Raw genomic sequence first — 19,774 nt, 5'->3', positions numbered from 1 at the left:
AGTCCTTCAAGTAATTTTCTTAAAAACCCCACACCTGAGGATCTGATAGTCCTTCAAATATTTTCCTTAAAAAACCTGATAGTCCTTCAAATAATTTCCTTAAGAAACCCTCGCCTTAGGATCTGAAAGTCCTTCAAATAATTTAAAAACTCCAAGCCTAAGGCTCTGATAGTCCTTCAAATAGTTTTCTATATAAACCTACGCCTTAAAAAAATCGCGCCTGAAGATCTGATAGTCCTTCAAATAGTTTTCTATATAAACCTACGCCTTAAAAAAATCGCGCCTGAAGATCTGATAGTCCTTCAAATAGTTTTCTATATAAACCTACGCCTTAAAAAAATCGCGCCTGAAGATCTGATAGTCCTTAAAATAGTTTTCTATATAAACCTACGCCTTAAAAAAATCGCGCCTGAAGATCTGATAGACCCTCAAAAATTCTTCTTAAAAAACCCACGCCTAAGGCTCTGATAGACCTTCAAATAATTTCCTTAAAAAACCACGCCTATGGCTCTGATAGTCCTTCAAATAATTTTCTTAAAAACTCCAAGCCTAAGGCTCTGATAGTCCTTCAAATAGTTTTCTATATAAACCTACGCCTTAAAAAAATCGCGCCTGAAGATCTGATAGTCCCTCAAAATTTTTTCTTAAAAACCCACGCCTAAGGCTCTGACACACCTTCAAATAATTTTCTGAAAAAACCACGACTAAGGCTTTGATAGACCTTCAAATAATTTTCATAAAATACCTACGACCCACACCTTAGGCTCTGATAGTCCTTCAAATAATGTTCTTAAAACCCCACACCTAAGGCCATGATATTCCTTCAAATATTTTTTTTAACTCATGCCTAAGGCCTAATTATAGTCCTTCAAATAATTTCCTTTAAAAAAACACCCCTAAGGGTTTGATAATTCTTCAAATAATTTCACTAAAAACCACTTCAAATAAGGTTCTGATAGACCTTCTAAAAATATTCTTTAAAAACCCACGCCTAAAGCTCTGATAGTCCTTCAAAATCTCTTATACTCCTTCTTTAAAAACTCTGATAATATTCTTTTTGTCGTTATTAAAAATATCCACATGTTTGTTGTTTCTCTGTACAGGTAAAAAATGGCGATCGCTAACACCTCAAGATCGACGACCCTATGTCGAAGAAGCTGAACGTCTCAGGGTTATACATATGACCGAACATCCCAATTATAAATATCGACCCCGACGAAGGAAACAATCAAAAATGCGTTCGCTACAAACAAATGGAGTGGCAAAGGAGGCGAATGGCTCCGCCACAGCCGGCAATCAATCTCCGAATAAAACTGCAAATAATCAACAAAAATCCGCCGGAACACCACCCTCAAATTCAATGTCTTCGGGGACGTATGAAACAAATTCAAATCAAAGAAATTCAACACCACAAATACAATTGCCACCGACAAGTGGTGCTGTCACGAGCAGTCTTTATGAACAGACCTTGAGATCGAATTATTCGCCCAGCTCGTTAGATTGTTACAGTAATCCCGATTTGACAAGCGGAGATAATGGGGAATATTTGAATTGTGCCGCTTCATCGGGCGCCACGCAGACTATTGAAATGAGTTCCGTCAGAACAGGAAGTAATTACGGCATAGAAGAATCTAATGTGAATGGTACAGCATCTCCCAATTCTACAGCGGCATATAAGAAAATTGGTTCCCGCAACTCGAGCATTGTGGGGACACCGAAGAGCCACAGCAGAAATCGTTCAGTAACCAATTCTACGCAAAAACACACAAAAGAGTCACAGAAACAAAGTAAAGAAAGCGACGCTGCTGTCGCATCCCACACATATCCCCTCAGTGCCACCTCAATGTCAGTGGTGGCAGGACGTGGCATGTATGTGACCTGTACAAATCGTGGTCTCTTAGATCATGGGCATTCGGTTAAGGGCACATTTTATCCACCAGTCTCAAGCCTGGATGAGGATAAACATCACTTGAGTAGCCATACAACGGCAATGAGCCATGCCAATCACTCCGCCGGCAGTGGTGGCATGCATTTGGGGTATGGGTCACAACATTTGCATCAGAGCGATATTAATTTTTCCGCCCTGGACTCATCACGTTTGGCTCAGACAGGAGTGACATCTTCAGGAGATTATCTTGTGGCCTCCAATGCCTACAACGTTAGTCCCAATGTTACCTATGAGGACTATTTGCGATACACGTCCAGTGCCCATGCTGCCGCTGCCCATGGTTCGCAATTTGTGGACAGTGATTATGTTTCAGCCTCAAGTGAAAATAATGCCGCCACAATTGAAGATGACACCCTGAAAAGTATTAACGCCCTGAAGCAAGCCAAGTATCCGGATACCAATCACAATTACGATAGCTATGAGACCTTTAATCCCATGGTAGTATCTACCTCAAGTGGTAGTTATTATAGTCAGTTACCTTACTCCTTGGCTGGACAATCTTTCCCTCTCCAATTGGCCTTACCTTTGCAGCAAAGTTCCCTGGCAGGAGGAGTATACGGCCAGGTGGCATCACAACATCAAAATCAAAGTTATCTCCACTATAATCACTACAGTCCCCAGATATCGTCACAAATGTCTCACATTGCCGATAGTGGTAATAATTCACCCTCCCACCTTAGTTCCACCGGACTCAATATGACACAAACAACATCGAGTGCTGCAACAACGCCCTCTTTACCCACCAGCCTTGTACAGTCATCCACCACGTCTTCCTATGCCAGCCATCCGCACAATCATCATCACCACCACCACCACCATCATCATCCTCCACCTCATGCCCCCGTATTTGGAGCGGTACCAAATTCCGCCGGCTCTGTTTTGGGGGTGGGAGAAATGCTGATCGAATCGAGGCGTGATGAAGAAATTAGTAATATTTTAGCTGGTGTACGTAAAACCTGCTACAGTAATTAACTGTATTGAGGCCGAGGGGGGAGTTACCATCCCCCATAAATATTCGTTGGACCACAATATCCCGCGTTATATATATACATTTTTTTATCATATTCTACTTTTATTTACTTTTCTTCTTTTTTATTTATAAATTCAATAATTCATTTATTTTTCTCATGTGTAGTAGTACCAATAGTAGTTGTAGTTGTATTATTTTTTGTATGTGTGTAGCAAGTTTTGTTTGTACCATTCCACTCGTTCATCAGATATCCATCCCAGTATTGCATCTTGTTAAAAAAAACATTTTATTATTGATAAATTAAATTTTGTAAATAAAATCAAATGAAATTGAAAAAGTAAAGAAATTGTGAATTTTTTATTTGCACAGGAAGGAAACTACGAAAACCACTCAGGGAAACTCAAAATTTCTGGAAATATAAAAAATGTATGGAGTGTAATTATATTTCAGTCTGAAGTGAAAACAAGTGAAAAAGCGTTAAGTTCGGCCGGGCCGAACTTTGGATACCCAGCACCATATAGATATACTGACAGGTAATAGAAATGAAAATATAGGGAGCATACCAAAAAGTGGACCTATACCGACATTTCTAACAACGGATTATGTAAACCATAATACAAATTTGAGAAATTTTTAATGGATAATTATACCTTCAGCCTTATGGCGAATAAGAGTGTATACACTTTAACACGGTGAAAATGTGTCTCATCGAAATATTGGTTCTAGACCCCATGTTCATCTTTGGACCAAATCCGTTTCAGAAAATTAAGATTTCATCCAAACTTTGTCCATATTATTATTTCTTCCAAACCTAGTTCAAATTCGAAGATGGGGAATATCGGTCCACTCCTTCTGGAACCCCCACACAGGGGCTAGGTCTAAATGCAGCTATAGTTCATTATCGAACCTTTCGTTACAATATTTTATGTCGCTATCCTCCGCAGGTGAAATGATTACAACAGAGTCTTAGAACAAAACTCAAAACGCGGAACAAATCAAATAACTATTTTAATCTCTATATATATAAAAATTACGTGTATGTTCGTGATCGATAAACTCAAAAACTACTGCACCGATTTGGACCAAATTGTATGTACACGCTCTATGGGACGTGAGGAGTGTTTCTGTGTAGTTTGAAGTTCATCCGACAGATGGCGCAATATTTAGTTTTTTTTTGGTTTTTTACTATAATTCAAGAACTAATGCACCGATTTTGACCAAACTTTACGTATATGTCCTTTGGGGCGTGAGTAGTGTTTTTGTGTTTAATTTTAAGTTCGTCCGACAGATGGCGCGATATATAGCTTCTTTGTGTTTTGCCCGATTAGAGCTTGGGTGCTTAATCGGTGTGTGCTGACGCTAAGTATTCCGACACCGACTCATACATAACCTGTTTTCGTGAAAAACGCGAAAAATGAATAACTTATCAAATTGAGGTAAAATTAATTTAAATCTAATTATAAAAATGATTTCAAACCGTATAGTAACTCATCAATTGAGAACGCCGGCAACGTTTTGACTCAAAATTTCTTTCACTTGCCAGTAATTGAAGAGGGGAGGCTTTTATGCAAGAACATTTTGAGAAAAATCTGCGAAAATTTTGCAAAAAATATTTCGAAGAAACGGCTGGACCGATATGCCTGCCATTATGTGGGAAATACCATAAAGTGATACTATACCGACAATTTACTGAGAAGTTCCTTATCCTACATGAAATACCGAATAAAAGGCAATGTATACGGTATTTGTTACTACGTTCAAAGTACATAAAATAGTACTATGCCAAAATATGGACAAATATAATTAAACCTCATTACTATAATTGTGAGCCAATTTTTTAACTTATAAAACCAACACATGACATATATCCCACACTATATCTGAATCATTGGCTGAAACTTGAACGTATTCTAAATAGGAAAAAACCGGCTTTATTTGTGAAAAATGTCAATACGTATACATAGGATATACCAAAATGTCCATTACAAATACCTCAACAATTTAGCTAGATATGGAAGGTATTATTGTCAATTTATTATATTCAGGAAGTATATATATAAATATGAATCCTACATGGAGACAACTGCGCATTAGATGCTCTAGGTGTCTATCTTATATGTGTCTTTATGGTCCCTCAAATGTATTATTCATGATGTGATTGTTCTTCGATTGTTTTTAATTGCATTGGGAAGAGTTTTACCAAAGAAAAATTTGAGAAAAACATAAAAAGTCGGAGATTGGAGTAATTGAACACACACCTTTTATAGGATTTATTAATCGAATGTGATCAAAATAGGAATAGTAATTATCTTTTGTGATAAGAGTAGTTGGATCAAAACTTAACCTTCTACTTAAAAATGTTTGGTGGCATAAATTCGATCAATTGATAAACTGAAATACCACATATACTGACATTATTTAACACTAGAACGCCGAAGGCCGTCATTTTGACCGCTTTCCAATTTCAAGTACAAAAGCAACTGTGCATTTAATGACACTTTTTTTAAATATGGTGACTTTTTATACCTCATAGAATTACGTTTATTATAAAAAATTCACCAAATTTAAAAAAAAGTGTCATTAAATGCACAGTTGCTTTTGTACTTGAAATTGGAAAGCGGTCAAAATGACCGCCTTCGGCGTTCTAGTGTTAATATTTAACAATAACAATATTACTTAATATACTGGAGTATCAGTAAATGAAGGTTTACCGTCATGAGGAAACAAATATGCATAATATTTTTTGATTGTGGAAATTTGACGTACAATTTTGGTAAAGAGGGTCTGAAATATATTTTCCATGAATTCTTTAATTTTGACCAACCCCATATTGATGCAATTCTGATAAGGCAAAACAACGTTTGCCGGGTCTGCTAGTATAAAATATAAAAAGGGGGTTATATGGGGACTACCCCAAAAAGGGGGCGAATATTAACAATTTTTGGTAAGGAGATTTGTTTTCATATACGACTACAAAATACCAAATTGCAGCGACTTCGGATGAAAAACGCGCTCAAGAACCCTAAAATACCGAATATTGGGGATACCCTTATATGGAGGCTACCCGAAAAAATTGACCTATATTCATAATTTTTTGTTGAGAAATTCGGTACCTATTAAGAACTCAAAATACTAAATTACAGCCAATTCGGTGGAAAAATACGATCAAAACCCCCAAAATACTAAAAATTAGGAGGTACCGTTATATGGGGCTACCAGAAAAAGTAGACCTATATTTATAATTTTTTGTGGAGACATTTAGTACCCAATAAGAACCCAATGTTGCAAATTTCAGCGAATTCGGTTGAAAAATGCGCTCAAGAACCCCAAAATACCGAAAATTGGGGGGTACTGCTATATGGGAGCTATGCTTAAACGTGGACCTATATACCCCATCTTCGAACTTGACCTGCCTGCAGACAAAAGACAACACCCTATCTCAATTCCTTCAGAAGATAGCGTGATTACAACAGACGGACGGACATGGCTAGATCGTCTTAGAATTTTACCCTGATAAAGAATATATATACTTTAAGGGGTCGAAAATGAATATTTCGATGAGTTACAAACGGAATGACAAAATTAATATACCCTCCATACTATGGTGGAGGGTATAACCAGTAAGGAAAATTCAAAAGTCGGACGGGGCCGACTATATGATATCCTTCACCACTTCGGATACATACAAGAGATGCTAATATATACAGTATCCTGTAGATAGTACAGACATCTAATCTTTAGAGGACCATTGAAATGGAATGGGGCGAAACTAAATGTGTGATCTACATCGATATGTGAACCAAGAAAAAAACTCAATGCACATACCATTCGGAAATCTATGAAAAATTGTATGTCAATCGGATTTTTTTATGTACCATTTGTATGAAATCTGGGAAAATAATGTATTTGGAGCTATATGCAAACCGTTGCATATACCTTTGGTATGATGCAGCACAGAGCGCTGTTCACAATTTTATCTCGTGTATAAGGAACAGACGTAGGCTCCTCTGTGCATCATTTACCAAAAATCGGAAGAAGCTATAAATGGGAGCCTTATCTAAATCTGAACCGATTTTCACAAAACGTCGTATACATTAATAAGAACCTATCTCAATATGTTGTGCACAATTTTGTATCAATCAGACAAAACTTGGGAGTTTGGTGGACCATTTACCAAAAAAATCGGTATAGGGGAGATATGTCCAAATATGAACCGATTTTCCCAAAACTCCTTTTACAACAATGTGGACCTATTTCAATACGCTCTGCCAAATTTTGTCTCAATCGGAAAAATTATGGAAAGTTTGGTGCACCATTTACCTGATTGATGGTAACAGCATGGCCATTTTCATTATGGAAGAAAAACGGCCCAATGACCGTCTTCGCACTAACGCCGCACCAAACTGTGACTTTTTCGTCATAAAGAGACACTTCTTGAATCTCCTGAGGATTTTCAGTGGCGTAAAAACGGCAATTTTGCTTATTTACGGTCCCATTCAATGTCCGCAGGCAACATTCTTTGCGTCAATTGAATTTTGTATGGGAACAAATGCAAATCAATGCGAATAATCCGTTGTAAAGTGGACCGAGCCATGCCCAACTGCTGAGAACGGCGTTTTTGGTATGTTCTTGGGGACCTCTCAACACTGGCTCGTACGGCAGCAATATTCTCGGCCGATCGCCTTGGTCGACTTTTATATGGCCTCTTCGGATTAGAAAAAGCCTTATCAGTCGAAAATTTTTCGTATAAACGCTTAATGGTGTTCTTAGAAGGCGCACATCTCACATTTTTTAATGTGTCAAAAGCACGTTGAGTTTTCACAATTGACTTCTTCTGTTGAATGTAAATTTCGACTATTTCAGAGCGCTCGCGTGGCGTGTATTGGTTCATGGTAAAAATCTGCTTGGACTGACGCTTCAAACGCGGTATGTCATTAAGCGATGTGACATCTCTGCAAAAGTTATGGCGTTGCCAGATGGGTCCGACGAATATGGGCAACCCTGTAAATGGTGCACCAAAATTTAAATATTTTTCCGATTGGGGCAAAATTTTGCTCAGCCTACTGAATTAGGTCCTGTTTGATATTTATGAAGTTTTGTTGAAATCGTTTCAGATTTAGATATAGCTTTCATATATAGTTTCGTCCGATTTTTGGTATCGCAACATGATGACCAATTTTGTGATGCCAATTATTCGTCGAAAGCGTATGAGGCAGTTCTGGTTTCAACAAGACGGCGTTCCACCGCACAAAGTCGCATAACAATCGATTTTCTGAAGAATTTGTTTTCGGGCCGTTTGATGTCTAAAAGTGGTGATTTGGACTTTCCATAGCGTTCGCCCGATTTGACGCCGCCTGACTTCTTCTTGTGGGGATATTTGAAGTCAAAGGTTTACGTTAACAAGCCAAGGACCGTAGAAGAGCTCAAGAACAACATTCGTGAAGAAATAGCAGCTATTCCGGCCGAAATGTTGGCAAAAACGATGGAAAATGCAGCAAAAAGGGCACAATACGTCATCAACGCCAGAGGCGGCCATTTGAGAGATATCATATTCAAAAATTGATGTAAACAAATCTACTTGGAACAAATTTTTATTTTTTTCTTTGATTTTTAAGAAAAAAACATGGTTCCGTCGAATATGGGCAACCCTGTACATAAAATCGGACGAAACTATATACGGGAGCTATATCTAAATCTGAACCGATTTTCTTCAATCTCAATAATGTTCGTCCTTGAGCCAAACAAATGGGCTGAGCCAAATTTCATCCAATTCGGATCATAAATGCGACCTGTACTTTGTGTACAATTTAACATGGACAGACGGACATGCATAAATCGACTTAGAAAGTGATTCTATGCATATTCTCAAAAGGAACCATGGATCTATCTCGATTCCTTTTGTCTGTTACAAACATATGCACAAAGACATATACTCTGTACCACAGTGTGGTGAAGGGTATACAAATGCTAGGAAAAATCTTATCCTATGATGTAATTTAGTTTAGAGGGAAAATTGAAGTTCCGACCCTATAAAATATATATAATCAGCGTAAAATTCTATGACGATATAGCCATGTCCGTCTGTCTGTTGTAATCACCCTAGCTTCTAAACGAATTGAGATAGATCGCCAACATTTTGCATAGAATCGTCTTTTGTCTGCAGTCAAGTTCGAAGATGGGCTTTATGGTCCACGTTTAGGCATAGCTCCCACATAAGGGTACCCCCAAATTGTCGGTATTTTGGGGTTCTTGGGCGCGTTTTTCAACCTAAAAATCTTCCGATTTGCACGAAATTTGACACAGCGTACTGAAGGCATCCTAGACTGATGTGTGCAAAGTTTCGTAAAAATCGGTTCAGATTTAGATATAGTTCACATATATGTTATCGTCCGATTTAAGTTAAATGGTACACCGAAGTTCCTTCGATTTACACGATATTTGTCACAGCGTACTAAATTCAGCCCAGACCGATGTGTGCAAGTTTAATAAAAATCGATTCAGATTTAGATATAGCTCCCATATATATTTTCGTCCGATTTAATGTAAACTGTGCAACAAGCCTAGAATGATATGATCTAAGTTTCGTGAAAATCGGTTGAGATTTAGATATAGCTCCTGTATATATTTTCGTCCGATTTAAGGTAAATGGTGCACCAAAGTCCCTAAATTTCTTTCGATTTGCACGAAATTTGGCATAGCGTACTGAATTAAGCCTACAATGATTTGTGCTAAGTTTTTTGAAAATCGGTTCAGATTTAGGTATAGCTCCCATATATATTTTCGTCCGATTTAAGATAAACGGTGTACCAAAATCCCTATATATCTTTGGATTTGCACGAAATTTGGCATAGCATTATGAATTTGGTCAAGAACGATGTGTGTTAAGGTTCCTGAAAATCGGTTCAGATTTAGATATAGCTCCCATATATATTTTCATCCGATTTAATGTAAATGGTGCACAAAAGTCCCTATATATCCTTCGACTTGCACGAAATTTGGCAGAGGGTACTGAAATAAGCCTACAATAATGTGTGCTAAGTTTTTTGAAAATCGGTTGAGATTTAGATATAGCTCTTGTATATATTTTCGTCCGATTTAATGTAAATGGTGCATCAAAGTCGATATATATCTATCGATTTGCACGAAATTTGGCACAGCGTTATGAATTTGGTCAAGAACGATGTGTGTTAAGGTTCCTGAAAATCGGTTCAGATTTAGGTATAGCTCCCATATATATTTTCGTCCGATTTAATGTAAATGGTGCACCAAAGTCCCTATATATCCTTCGACTTGCAGGAAATTTGGCACAGCATACTAAAATAAGTCTAGAATAATGTGTGAAAAGTCTCGTGAAAATTGGTACAGATTTAGATATAGCTCCCATATATATTTTCATCTGATTTTAGGTAATTGGTGCACCAAGGTCTCTGCAAATCATTCGATTTGCACGAAACTTGTCATAGCATACTGAATTAAGACTCGAATGACGTGTGCTAAGTTTCGTGAAAATTAGTTCAGATTTAGATATAGCTCCCATATATATTTTCGTCCGATTTTATGTAATTGGTGCACCAAAGTCCCTATATATCTTTCGATTTGCACGTATTTTGCTTAGGCTACTGAATTTAGTCTAGAATGATGTTGCTAAGCTTCGTGTTGCTAGGTCGTGTCAATCGACCTAGATATGTATCTGATCTGTACTGATGTAATATAAATTAGTCTCTGGCAAGATTCTCTGAAATCGGTTCAGATATAAATATATAACAAAAACGCATCGTCTGTTAGGATACATATGTAGAATATACCCAAAGTGGTGAAGGGTATCATAGAGTCGACCCAGTCTGATTTTACTATTTTCCTTACTGTTGTTTTTTTTCATATTACCACCAACGTATATAATTCACCACCACCACTTCACATCCTTATTCACCACCACCACAACCATCATTGTAACGGAATTTCACGAATCATTCAAAATACTTATACATCCCTGTTGACAAACACTATTGTGAATGATGTATCCTGAATGTCAACATAAGGGATGTTCAAAACGGAATATCAGGAGCATGCGTCCTCGGGAGACTGTGAAAATTTTTTGGCAGTGTAAAGCAAAACGAAGAAAAGAAATCCACATTTTACACTAAATTTTTGTTGGCGTTAGTTACTTGTTATAACGTTACATAAAAAAGAGTAAATATTCCATTGAAATTTTAAACATTTTCTTGCAATTACATCATAAATAAGTAGTTCAAGTTGTTAGCTTTTTAGAGGATATTAAATAATTTGTGTAGAATTCCTATTAAAGCTGTAATTTTTATCAAATGAAAAATCCAAAATTTTGCTACCATTTCAGTTTTTAGTGTGTTAACCAAAAATCGAAGAAAAAAGCGAAAAGATTTTATAATTTGTATCGATCGGATTGACTGACTGACTGTTCCCATCATATATTGCTTTATTTTTCCTACGATGCTACGATGGACTCTGTGTTTGAAGAACAAATTTCGTTTTTATTAATGGACCAAATGTAGAAGGCAGAAAGAACGAAAGAAAAAAGTGGATCAACGACATTGCAAGCAGGAAAAAAATTTATAACATTAGAAAAAAGTTCAGCAAGATTTTCGTAATCCAGAAAATCTATGAAATCTCAAAATTATAATTGAACAAATACTCTAAAGAAGGGTATCCACTCTGTTTTCCAAAAAAACAGCAACATTAAAGCCATAAGAAAATTACTTGAATAATTTCTTTTTGGAAATCCCCCACCCACAATTTGGTCCCCCATCTCGAAAGACTTATTCAACGCAACACAGTTGTCAGCATCGTAGTGGTAGTAGTAGCAGTAGTGTAGAGCCAGCAGTCAAACGCCAAACGAACGAAAGCAAACAAAAAGACGCACACATAAAAACAGCCAACCAAAGCCACCTTCACCTACCCCCATATCAATCTACCCCGCTTACTGCCCTGCCCGCCTATATCCTTTCATTGTACTACATCGCATCGTCGCTGTTCATCCAACCATTTCGACTTCGCCCAGTATTGGAATTATTTAATCATGGCATTTTTAAATAAATTGAAATCCGCACCCTTACCACCTCTCAAAAATATCCTCAATGTAGCCGTTCAGACTGCTCGCCAACATATGCCCGATAAGAAGGACTATGAACAACCAGGTGGTGGTGGTGGTAGACCGACAATGCCACAACAGCCCGATAGCACACAGGCCATGTTCCATGGTGATGAGAATACCTATGGAACTACCGGTAAGTTTTTTTTTGTTTTTGCTGGAATTTTGGAATTTATTTTGGATTTTGATTAATTTATTATTTTTATAGATGATAGACCGACAGAATTGAATCCCTTTCGCAATCCAAATGGTTGGATGGACGAGGGCGAAGGCGGTGGTGATGCAAAGGGTGAAGGCTATCAAACGACCTCATTCAATGAATACGATGGAAGGTATCAGCAAGCCGATGCTATACGGTAAGTAATGTTATATAAATTAAAATTTTTTTTGTATTTTTTCGAACTTCTTGATTTTCATAACAACTCTTTCACTTATTATATAAATTAAATGATCTTGTTTGTTCCAGTTTAAATCTGATGGGGTCGATTGTAACTAAGTAGAGAATTTATAAAACATGTTCTAGTCTATTATTTTGTTTGACATACTTTTATTAGAAATATGTCATGTACCATATCAAAATTCAATTTTTATACCCTCCACCATAGTATGGAGGATATATTAATTTTGTCATTCCCTTTGTAACTCATCGAAATTTTCATTTCCGACCCTATAAAGTATATATATTCTTGATCAGGGTAAAATTCTAAGACGATCTAGCCATGTCCGTCCGTCTATCGGATAGACAGACGGTCGCTATCTTCTGAAGGAATAGAGATAGGGTGCTGGAATTTTGCATAGGTTTGTCTTTTATCTGCAGGCAAGTCAAGTTCGAAGATGGGATATATGGCTCCACGTTTAGGCATAGCTCACATATAACAGTACCCCCAATTTTCCGTATTTTAGGATTCTTGAGCGCGTTTTCAACCGAATATTTGGTACATTGAGTTCTTATTGGGTACTAAATGTCTCCACAAAAAATATAAATATAGGTCCACTTTTTCTGGTAAGCCCCATATAGCGGTACCTCCTAAATATCAGTATTTTGGGGGTTGTTATCGTATTTTTTCACCTAATTGGCTGTAATTTAGTATTTTGAATTCGTAATAGGTTCAAAATTTCTCCACAAAAAATTATAAATATAGGTCCATTTTTTCGGATAGCTCCCATATAAGGGTACCCCCAATTTTCGGTATTTTGGGGTTCTTGACTCGTTTTTCAACCAAATTGGCTGCAATTTGGTATTTTGTAGTCGTATATGGTAACAAATCTCCCTACCTTTTGGGGGTCGTCCCCAAAGGGGGCGACCACACTGTGGTACAGGGTATTATGTCTTTGTGCATATGTTTGTAACAGGCAAAAGGAAACGAGATATACACATGGTTCCTTTTGAGAATATGCATAGAATCACTTTTTAAGTCGATTTATGCATGTCCGTCCGTCCGTCTGTTAAATTGTAAACAAAGTACTGGTCGCATTTATTATCCGATTTGGATGAAATTTGGCACAGCTCACTTATTTGGCCCAAGGACGAACCCTATTGAAATTGGTTTCGTTATGGGAGCTATATCTAAATCGGTTTCGATTTAGATATAGCTCCCATATATATTTTCGTCCGATTTTATGTAAATGATGCATCAAAGCCCCTATATATCATTCGATTTGCACGGAATTTGACACAGCATACTGAATTAGGTCTAGAATGATGTGTGTTAAGTTTCCTAAAAATTGGACCAGATTTAGATATAGCTCCCATATATATTTTCGTCCGATTCAATGTAAATTGTGTACCAAAGTCCCTATATATCTTTCGATTTGCACGAAATTTGGCAAAGCGTAATGAATTAGGTCTACACTGATATGTGTTGAGTTTCCTGAATATCGGTCCAGATTTAGATATATCTCCCATATATATTTTCGTCCGATTTATTGTAAATGATGTACCAAAGTCCCTATATATCTTTCGATTTGCCCGAAATTTGGCATATCGTAATGAATTATGTCTAGAATGATGTGTATTAAGTTTCCTGAAAATCGGTCCAGATCTAGATATAGCTCCCATATATAATCGGTTTAGGTATATATATATATATATATATATACTTTATCTGTAGCAACTCTATATCTGACCAAATGAAAAAATTAGTAAAGGTTGCAGAATGACATGTTTATGGATCCATTTCCGTATTTGTGGTCCTTCAACGTCTGTTACGATTCATCTGTTGAATATACCCAAAGTGGTGAAGGGTATCATATAGTCGGCCCCGTCCGACTTTACTACTTTCCTTTCTGGTTTATTTTAAAACAGTTATATGATTTGTTCCGTGTTTGGGTTTGGTTCTGAGACTATGTTGTAATCATTTCATCTCATCAAAAAAAAACTAGAACATAAGATATCGATAATATTCATCTATATGAACTGTAACCGGCATTTAGGCCTAGCCCCTGTGTGGAAGGTACCAGAAGGAGTGGACCGATATTCCCCATGTTCGAACTTAAACTAAAGTTGGAAGAAATAATAAGATGGACAAAGTTTAGATGAAATTAAAATTTTTGAAACAAATTTCGTGCAACGAAACATGGGGTCTAGGACCAATATGTAGAACCATAATCGGTTTGTGGAATTGTCGGTATATGTACACTTTTTGGTATGTTCCCTATATTTTCATTTCTAGTACCTGTCAGTATATCTATGGTGGAGGCTATACAAAGTTCGGCCCGACCGAACTTAACGCTTTTTTACTTGTTTTTAATTCAGATGGAGTTAGTAATTGCCTTCGAATTTTTGTAGGAATATTTAATGCAATTAAATATATCGTGTCACGTCTGGGGTGTGGAAAATTCCTTATGGAGATTAAAACCTTTAGCGAGTCTGTTAGGAATTCAGAAGTAAATAAATTTATGGAAATTATTTTTGACGAATCCGAAAAACCTTATCTATTACCCGAGATAGAAGAAGATATATATATATATATACCCTCAGGCTATTGTTTGCGAAGGTCTACGGAATTTAACACAGAATTTATTAATCGCTTTATATAAGGTATTTTTACCAAAGAATTCACCATTTGTGGAGATGTACCAGAAGGGGTTGTTATATAGTCCCCATCTTCGGATTTGAAATAGGTTTTTACAAACAATATATGAAATCGGTTATTCAATTTAAAACCAGTGAGCGGAGCAGTATAGTCGGGCGGGGCCGATCATACGATACCCTACACAACTACCACGGAACTCAAATTTTCTGCGGATGTATATTCCGAGCCTGGGCAATATTTCGTGATATTTGCACCCTCTTGCCCGATTAGAGGTAAACAGCACCTCTTCCTCACACTGACATATTTTCCGAATATTACGAGTATTCAGTACAGCTATTGTCCAGATTCCCTTCACCGTGGGTTGTGTTGTGATGTCCGGCTTTCATTTGTGGTCTATAGATCGACTCGAAAAAAACACAAAAAATTAAGTTTACGGTCCACTTCATTCCAAAATTATTATCTGATCATCACCGAAAATTGTAGGCGTTGTCCTTGACCATAACTGGAACCTCATGGAACATTTTAAAGCGATCAGCGCTATAGCTCCGCTCTATAGAGTGATAATGGGTTACTAAATAATATACGAATACGGAGATACCTGTAAATATTTAGGTGTAACTCCCACATCCGATCACATACAACAATATAATTGGTATTAATTTAAAGGTCAACCACACCTCTTGGATATAATATAAACTTCTCGGGTCTATGTCCTTCAGGAGTAAATATATACGAAATAGAATACAAATTTTGTAATTTTTCACACAAAATTCAGAGTCCATTTGATTTAAATATTGACCAATCTTTATCAAAATATTCTTTGGCTCAATCCCCTTCTCCCTGTAAAAATTCGAGATGTTAGAGACCAGAAAAACCGACAAAAATTAAGTATTTGGTTCATTTCATCCCATTAATATTAACCGATCTTTATCAAAAACAATAGGGGTCTTCATTGGGCCGAACCCATCCTACATGTAAAATTTTGTGAAGATTGGTCCATAACTGTGGCTGGTATCGTGTTTACAAATTATAATGGACAGACGTACGGACGGACGGACACACATGTCTAGATCGACTCAGCTAGTCGAGATAAGATCGGTATACTTAAAGGTGAGTCTAGGACCTATATTTCAAGGCGTTACAAATTCTTGGGCCTGCACAAAGCTACAATACCCTGACAGCATAGTTGTGTAGGGTATAAAAATTAATTATGCAGTACTTACTATCCAACTGCACTACTATTTTATAGAACACATCTGTAGATCCCATATATATATTTTCGTTCGATTAAAGTAATTCGTCCATCCGTTTGACACGAAACTTACATGGGATAATGAACTGAGAATCGAAAGACTTGTATTCGATATATGTCCGATTTCGATATGGGTACTTGATTTCACTTACCATATTTATATTGATATTTATTTATTCATATTAATATTATTATAAACATATTCTCCTTTCCAGACAAGGCAGCATCGCTTCCGAAGGCAGTTCTTTCGTGTGCGAAGGTGAAGGTGGCGGTGGTTCGAAAATCGATGAAATGCAAGCCGCCTGGAACGTTACGAATGCTATACAGGGTATGTTTATTGTATCGCTGCCATTTGCCGTACTCCATGGCGGCTACTGGGCCATTATCGCCATGGTGGGCATTGCCTACATTTGCTGTTACACGGGAAAAGTGTTAGTGCAATGCCTCTACGAACCGGATCCAACTACGGGACAATTGGTGCGGGTACGTGATAGTTATGTATCGATTGCCAAGGTGTGCTTCGGACCCCAGTTGGGTGCAAAAGCAGTGAGTATGGCTCAATTGATTGAGCTGTTGATGACGTGCATTTTGTATGTGGTAGTGTGTGGCGATTTGTTGGCGGGCACATATCCCCAGGGATCGTTGGATTCGCGATCCTGGATGATGTTAGTTGGTATCTTTCTACTGCCAATGGGTTTCTTAAAATCTCTAAAGATGGTGTCACTGCTCTCCTTCTGGTGCACCATGTCGCATATTGTTATTAATGTGGTCATTTTGGGATATTGTATTCTGCAGATTGGTGATTGGGGTTGGTCCAAGGTCCGTTGGAGTATTGATTTTGAAAATTTCCCCATATCGTTGGGTGTCATTGTATTCTCGTACACATCACAGATATTCTTGCCCACACTGGAGGGCAACATGATTGATCGTTCCAAATTCAATTGGATGTTGGATTGGTCTCACATTGCCGCGGCCGCCTTTAAGGCCGGTTTTGGTTACATTTGTTTCTTGACCTTCCAAAATGATACACAACAGGTTATTACCAATAATCTGCACTCGCAGGGTTTTAAGGGTTTGGTTAATTTCTTTTTGGTCATCAAAGCCATTTTGAGTTATCCCCTACCCTATTATGCGGCCTGTGAGTTGTTGGAACGTAACTTCTTCCGTGGTCCACCAAAAACGAAATTTCCCACCATTTGGCATTTAGATGGGGAGTTGAAAGTTTGGGGTTTAGGTTTTCGTGTGGGTGTTATTGTTTCGACCATAATGATGGCCTGTTTTATACCTCACTTTTCGATTCTGATGGGTTTCATTGGCAGTTTCACGGGTACCATGTTAAGTTTCATTTGGCCATGTTATTTCCATTTGAAAATCAAGGGTCATCTATTGGATCAAAAGGAAATGGCCAAGGATTATATTATTATTGGGTTGGGGGTATTGTTTGGTGTTATTGGCATTTATGATTCGGGTAATGCTCTGATAAATGCCTTTGAAATTGGTCTTCCATTTTAAAGACGAGGAAGAAGAAGAAGTAGAAGAATAACAGATACAAAAATCACACAAATCTCAATTACAAAAATAATGTTAGTTTTTAAATTCGAACAAAAAAACAAATAATAAGAGAATTAAATATTATTATCATTTATAGCGAAATATATACATAAAGCATATATAAGAAAAAAAAAACACTATACAAATTATAGAACAAAATTATAACAAAAAAAAAAACTAATGCAACAAATGTCTTCCAACAAGAAATCAAAAAACAAAACAAACAGAATACTAATAATAATTAAACTTAAAAAGAAAATCGAAAATTGTCTTCCAAACAAAAACTCTAGTAAAAAATTAAGTAATTTTAAGTACGAAACATTTAATAAAAAATATATATATTTAACATAACAAAACTATATGCAGATAAATCAAGTCTTCCAAAACAATATTAATTGTAATTGTATTTATCTAATTAAACTATACAAATATTTATATAAAACAAAACTAACACACAAAATTTAACATAAAAAATGTATAACAAAAAACTTATCAAACCATAATAAACATTAATATTTTCTTAATTTTATTTTAAAATTAAAAAAAAATACGATAATATCCATGTCTTCCATTAAATAAAAAAATTGTTTTTTTTTTATTTTTTCTATTCGCCATTTTCCATAAAATTAAAAATGAATGTTTTTTTATTTATAACAAAAAATCATAGTTAGTTAGTTCTCCTTATTAACACAAATGATAATTTGCTAATTTTTATCAAAACAAATATACGATTATTGAAAGTTTCAAAAAAAACTCAAATTGTTTTATTTCATTTGCTAGGTATATATTCCTGCAGTTTTTTTCTCCTAATATATTCATCAATAAATATAATTAACTCAATCAATTATTAAAGAAATCCATTATTTAAATTTGCTATGTGATTTTAAATTAATAATTGAATAATTAATTCTTTGCGTTCAATTTCAATTTTTTTTTATTCAAAAACTATTTAAAACAGAATCCAGTACAGAATCTAGTACAGAATCCAAGTAATTATCTTATTCCAATTTTCCTTGAAGCATTTGAATGTGTGTTGTTTAGAAAGTGCCTAAAAGTATGCTATACATTGTCAATGTAATGTTCCCTGTTATTAGCAGAGATGTAAACAATAGTAGTGTTACTAACAACGACTACACAAACAACGAGCAAACACACACAAGCAAGCATGGCGTATGTTCAGTGTTGCCAATGACGACGTTTTATCAGCAATTAGATGATTTTTGATATTTCAACTTTAATACACTTTATAGATTCTATAATATAGAACCACCAATATCAAATAGAATATATTGTTTTCGGATTTATATTTGGAGTTATCTGTAAATCATATACTTTTAATTTAAATCACCTATAAACATACTAAATTGATTCAAATTCATTGGGGATTTTTTAGAAGAAAGAAAGAAAAATAAATTAAACACAAAATCTACTTAAAAAAATATTCTATGGAAAACTAAATTGACCCACTTTTTGCATATTTATCTTATAAATAATTTTCTTATAAATGATAATTTCTAGTAATCAGCAATATGTTTCAATTTTCAGCAATTTCAGCAATTTGTTTCAATTATGTTTCATTACAGCACCTAGGAGGCATTGAATCAATAAAAAGCTCAATTTGATCCTTGAGTATACAATTCCTTGCACCCTGCACTTTTGGGAAAAGGTGAATTATCAAACCGGGATTTTTGACGGTATATTTATTTCCGCGAAGGGAACTATAGCGTTTTTCTATACATATTTTGAAACAATCCGATCCATTACTTCATAAATCTCGTAAATATATCGAACTACATACAAAGAAAAACTGTCCAATACCATTTTTGATCCTCCACCATGCCTCCCAGTAATCTTGCAAGTCCAAAAATGAAAGGCATGTGCCTTTCATGTCTGA

At 36.1% G+C, this 19,774-nt stretch overlaps 2 protein-coding genes across 3 annotated transcripts in view; both read left to right on the top strand.

The window, feature by feature from the left end:
- LOC133327960 (putative transcription factor SOX-15) overlaps nt 1-2,921 on the top strand; it is a 48,163-nt gene extending 45,242 nt beyond the window's left edge. The window contains exon 4 of the mRNA XM_061536506.1: nt 1,104-2,921. Coding sequence (XP_061392490.1) covers nt 1,104-2,920 — 1,817 coding nt within the window. The 3' untranslated portion in view covers nt 2,921. The remainder of the gene's footprint in view (nt 1-1,103) is intronic.
- An 8,096-nt stretch (nt 2,922-11,017) lies between these two features.
- Nucleotides 11,018-17,851, top strand: LOC133327963 (vesicular inhibitory amino acid transporter). Of its 2 annotated transcripts, XM_061536510.1 has the most exons (4): nt 11,018-11,108; nt 12,035-12,178; nt 12,251-12,398; nt 16,545-17,851. In XM_061536510.1, the coding sequence occupies exons 2-4, from the start codon at nt 12,058-12,060 to the stop codon at nt 17,839-17,841; spliced, it is 1,566 nt and encodes a 521-aa protein (XP_061392494.1). In that variant the 5' UTR covers nt 11,018-11,108; nt 12,035-12,057; the 3' UTR covers nt 17,842-17,851. The 2 variants fall into 2 exon arrangements, with proteins under 2 accessions (XP_061392494.1, XP_061392493.1); XM_061536509.1 differs by lacking the exon at nt 11,018-11,108 and having other exon boundaries at nt 11,931-12,178.
- The last annotated feature ends 1,923 nt before the right edge of the window (nt 17,852-19,774 follow it).

Source organism: Musca vetustissima, unplaced genomic scaffold (genome assembly GCF_032173495.1).
Source record: "Musca vetustissima isolate MV318-11 ecotype Yass unplaced genomic scaffold, APGP_CSIRO_Mvet_v1 utg3170, whole genome shotgun sequence".
Lineage (NCBI taxonomy): Eukaryota > Metazoa > Arthropoda > Insecta > Diptera > Muscidae > Musca > Musca vetustissima.
This window is presented reverse-complemented; position numbering and strand designations above follow the sequence as displayed.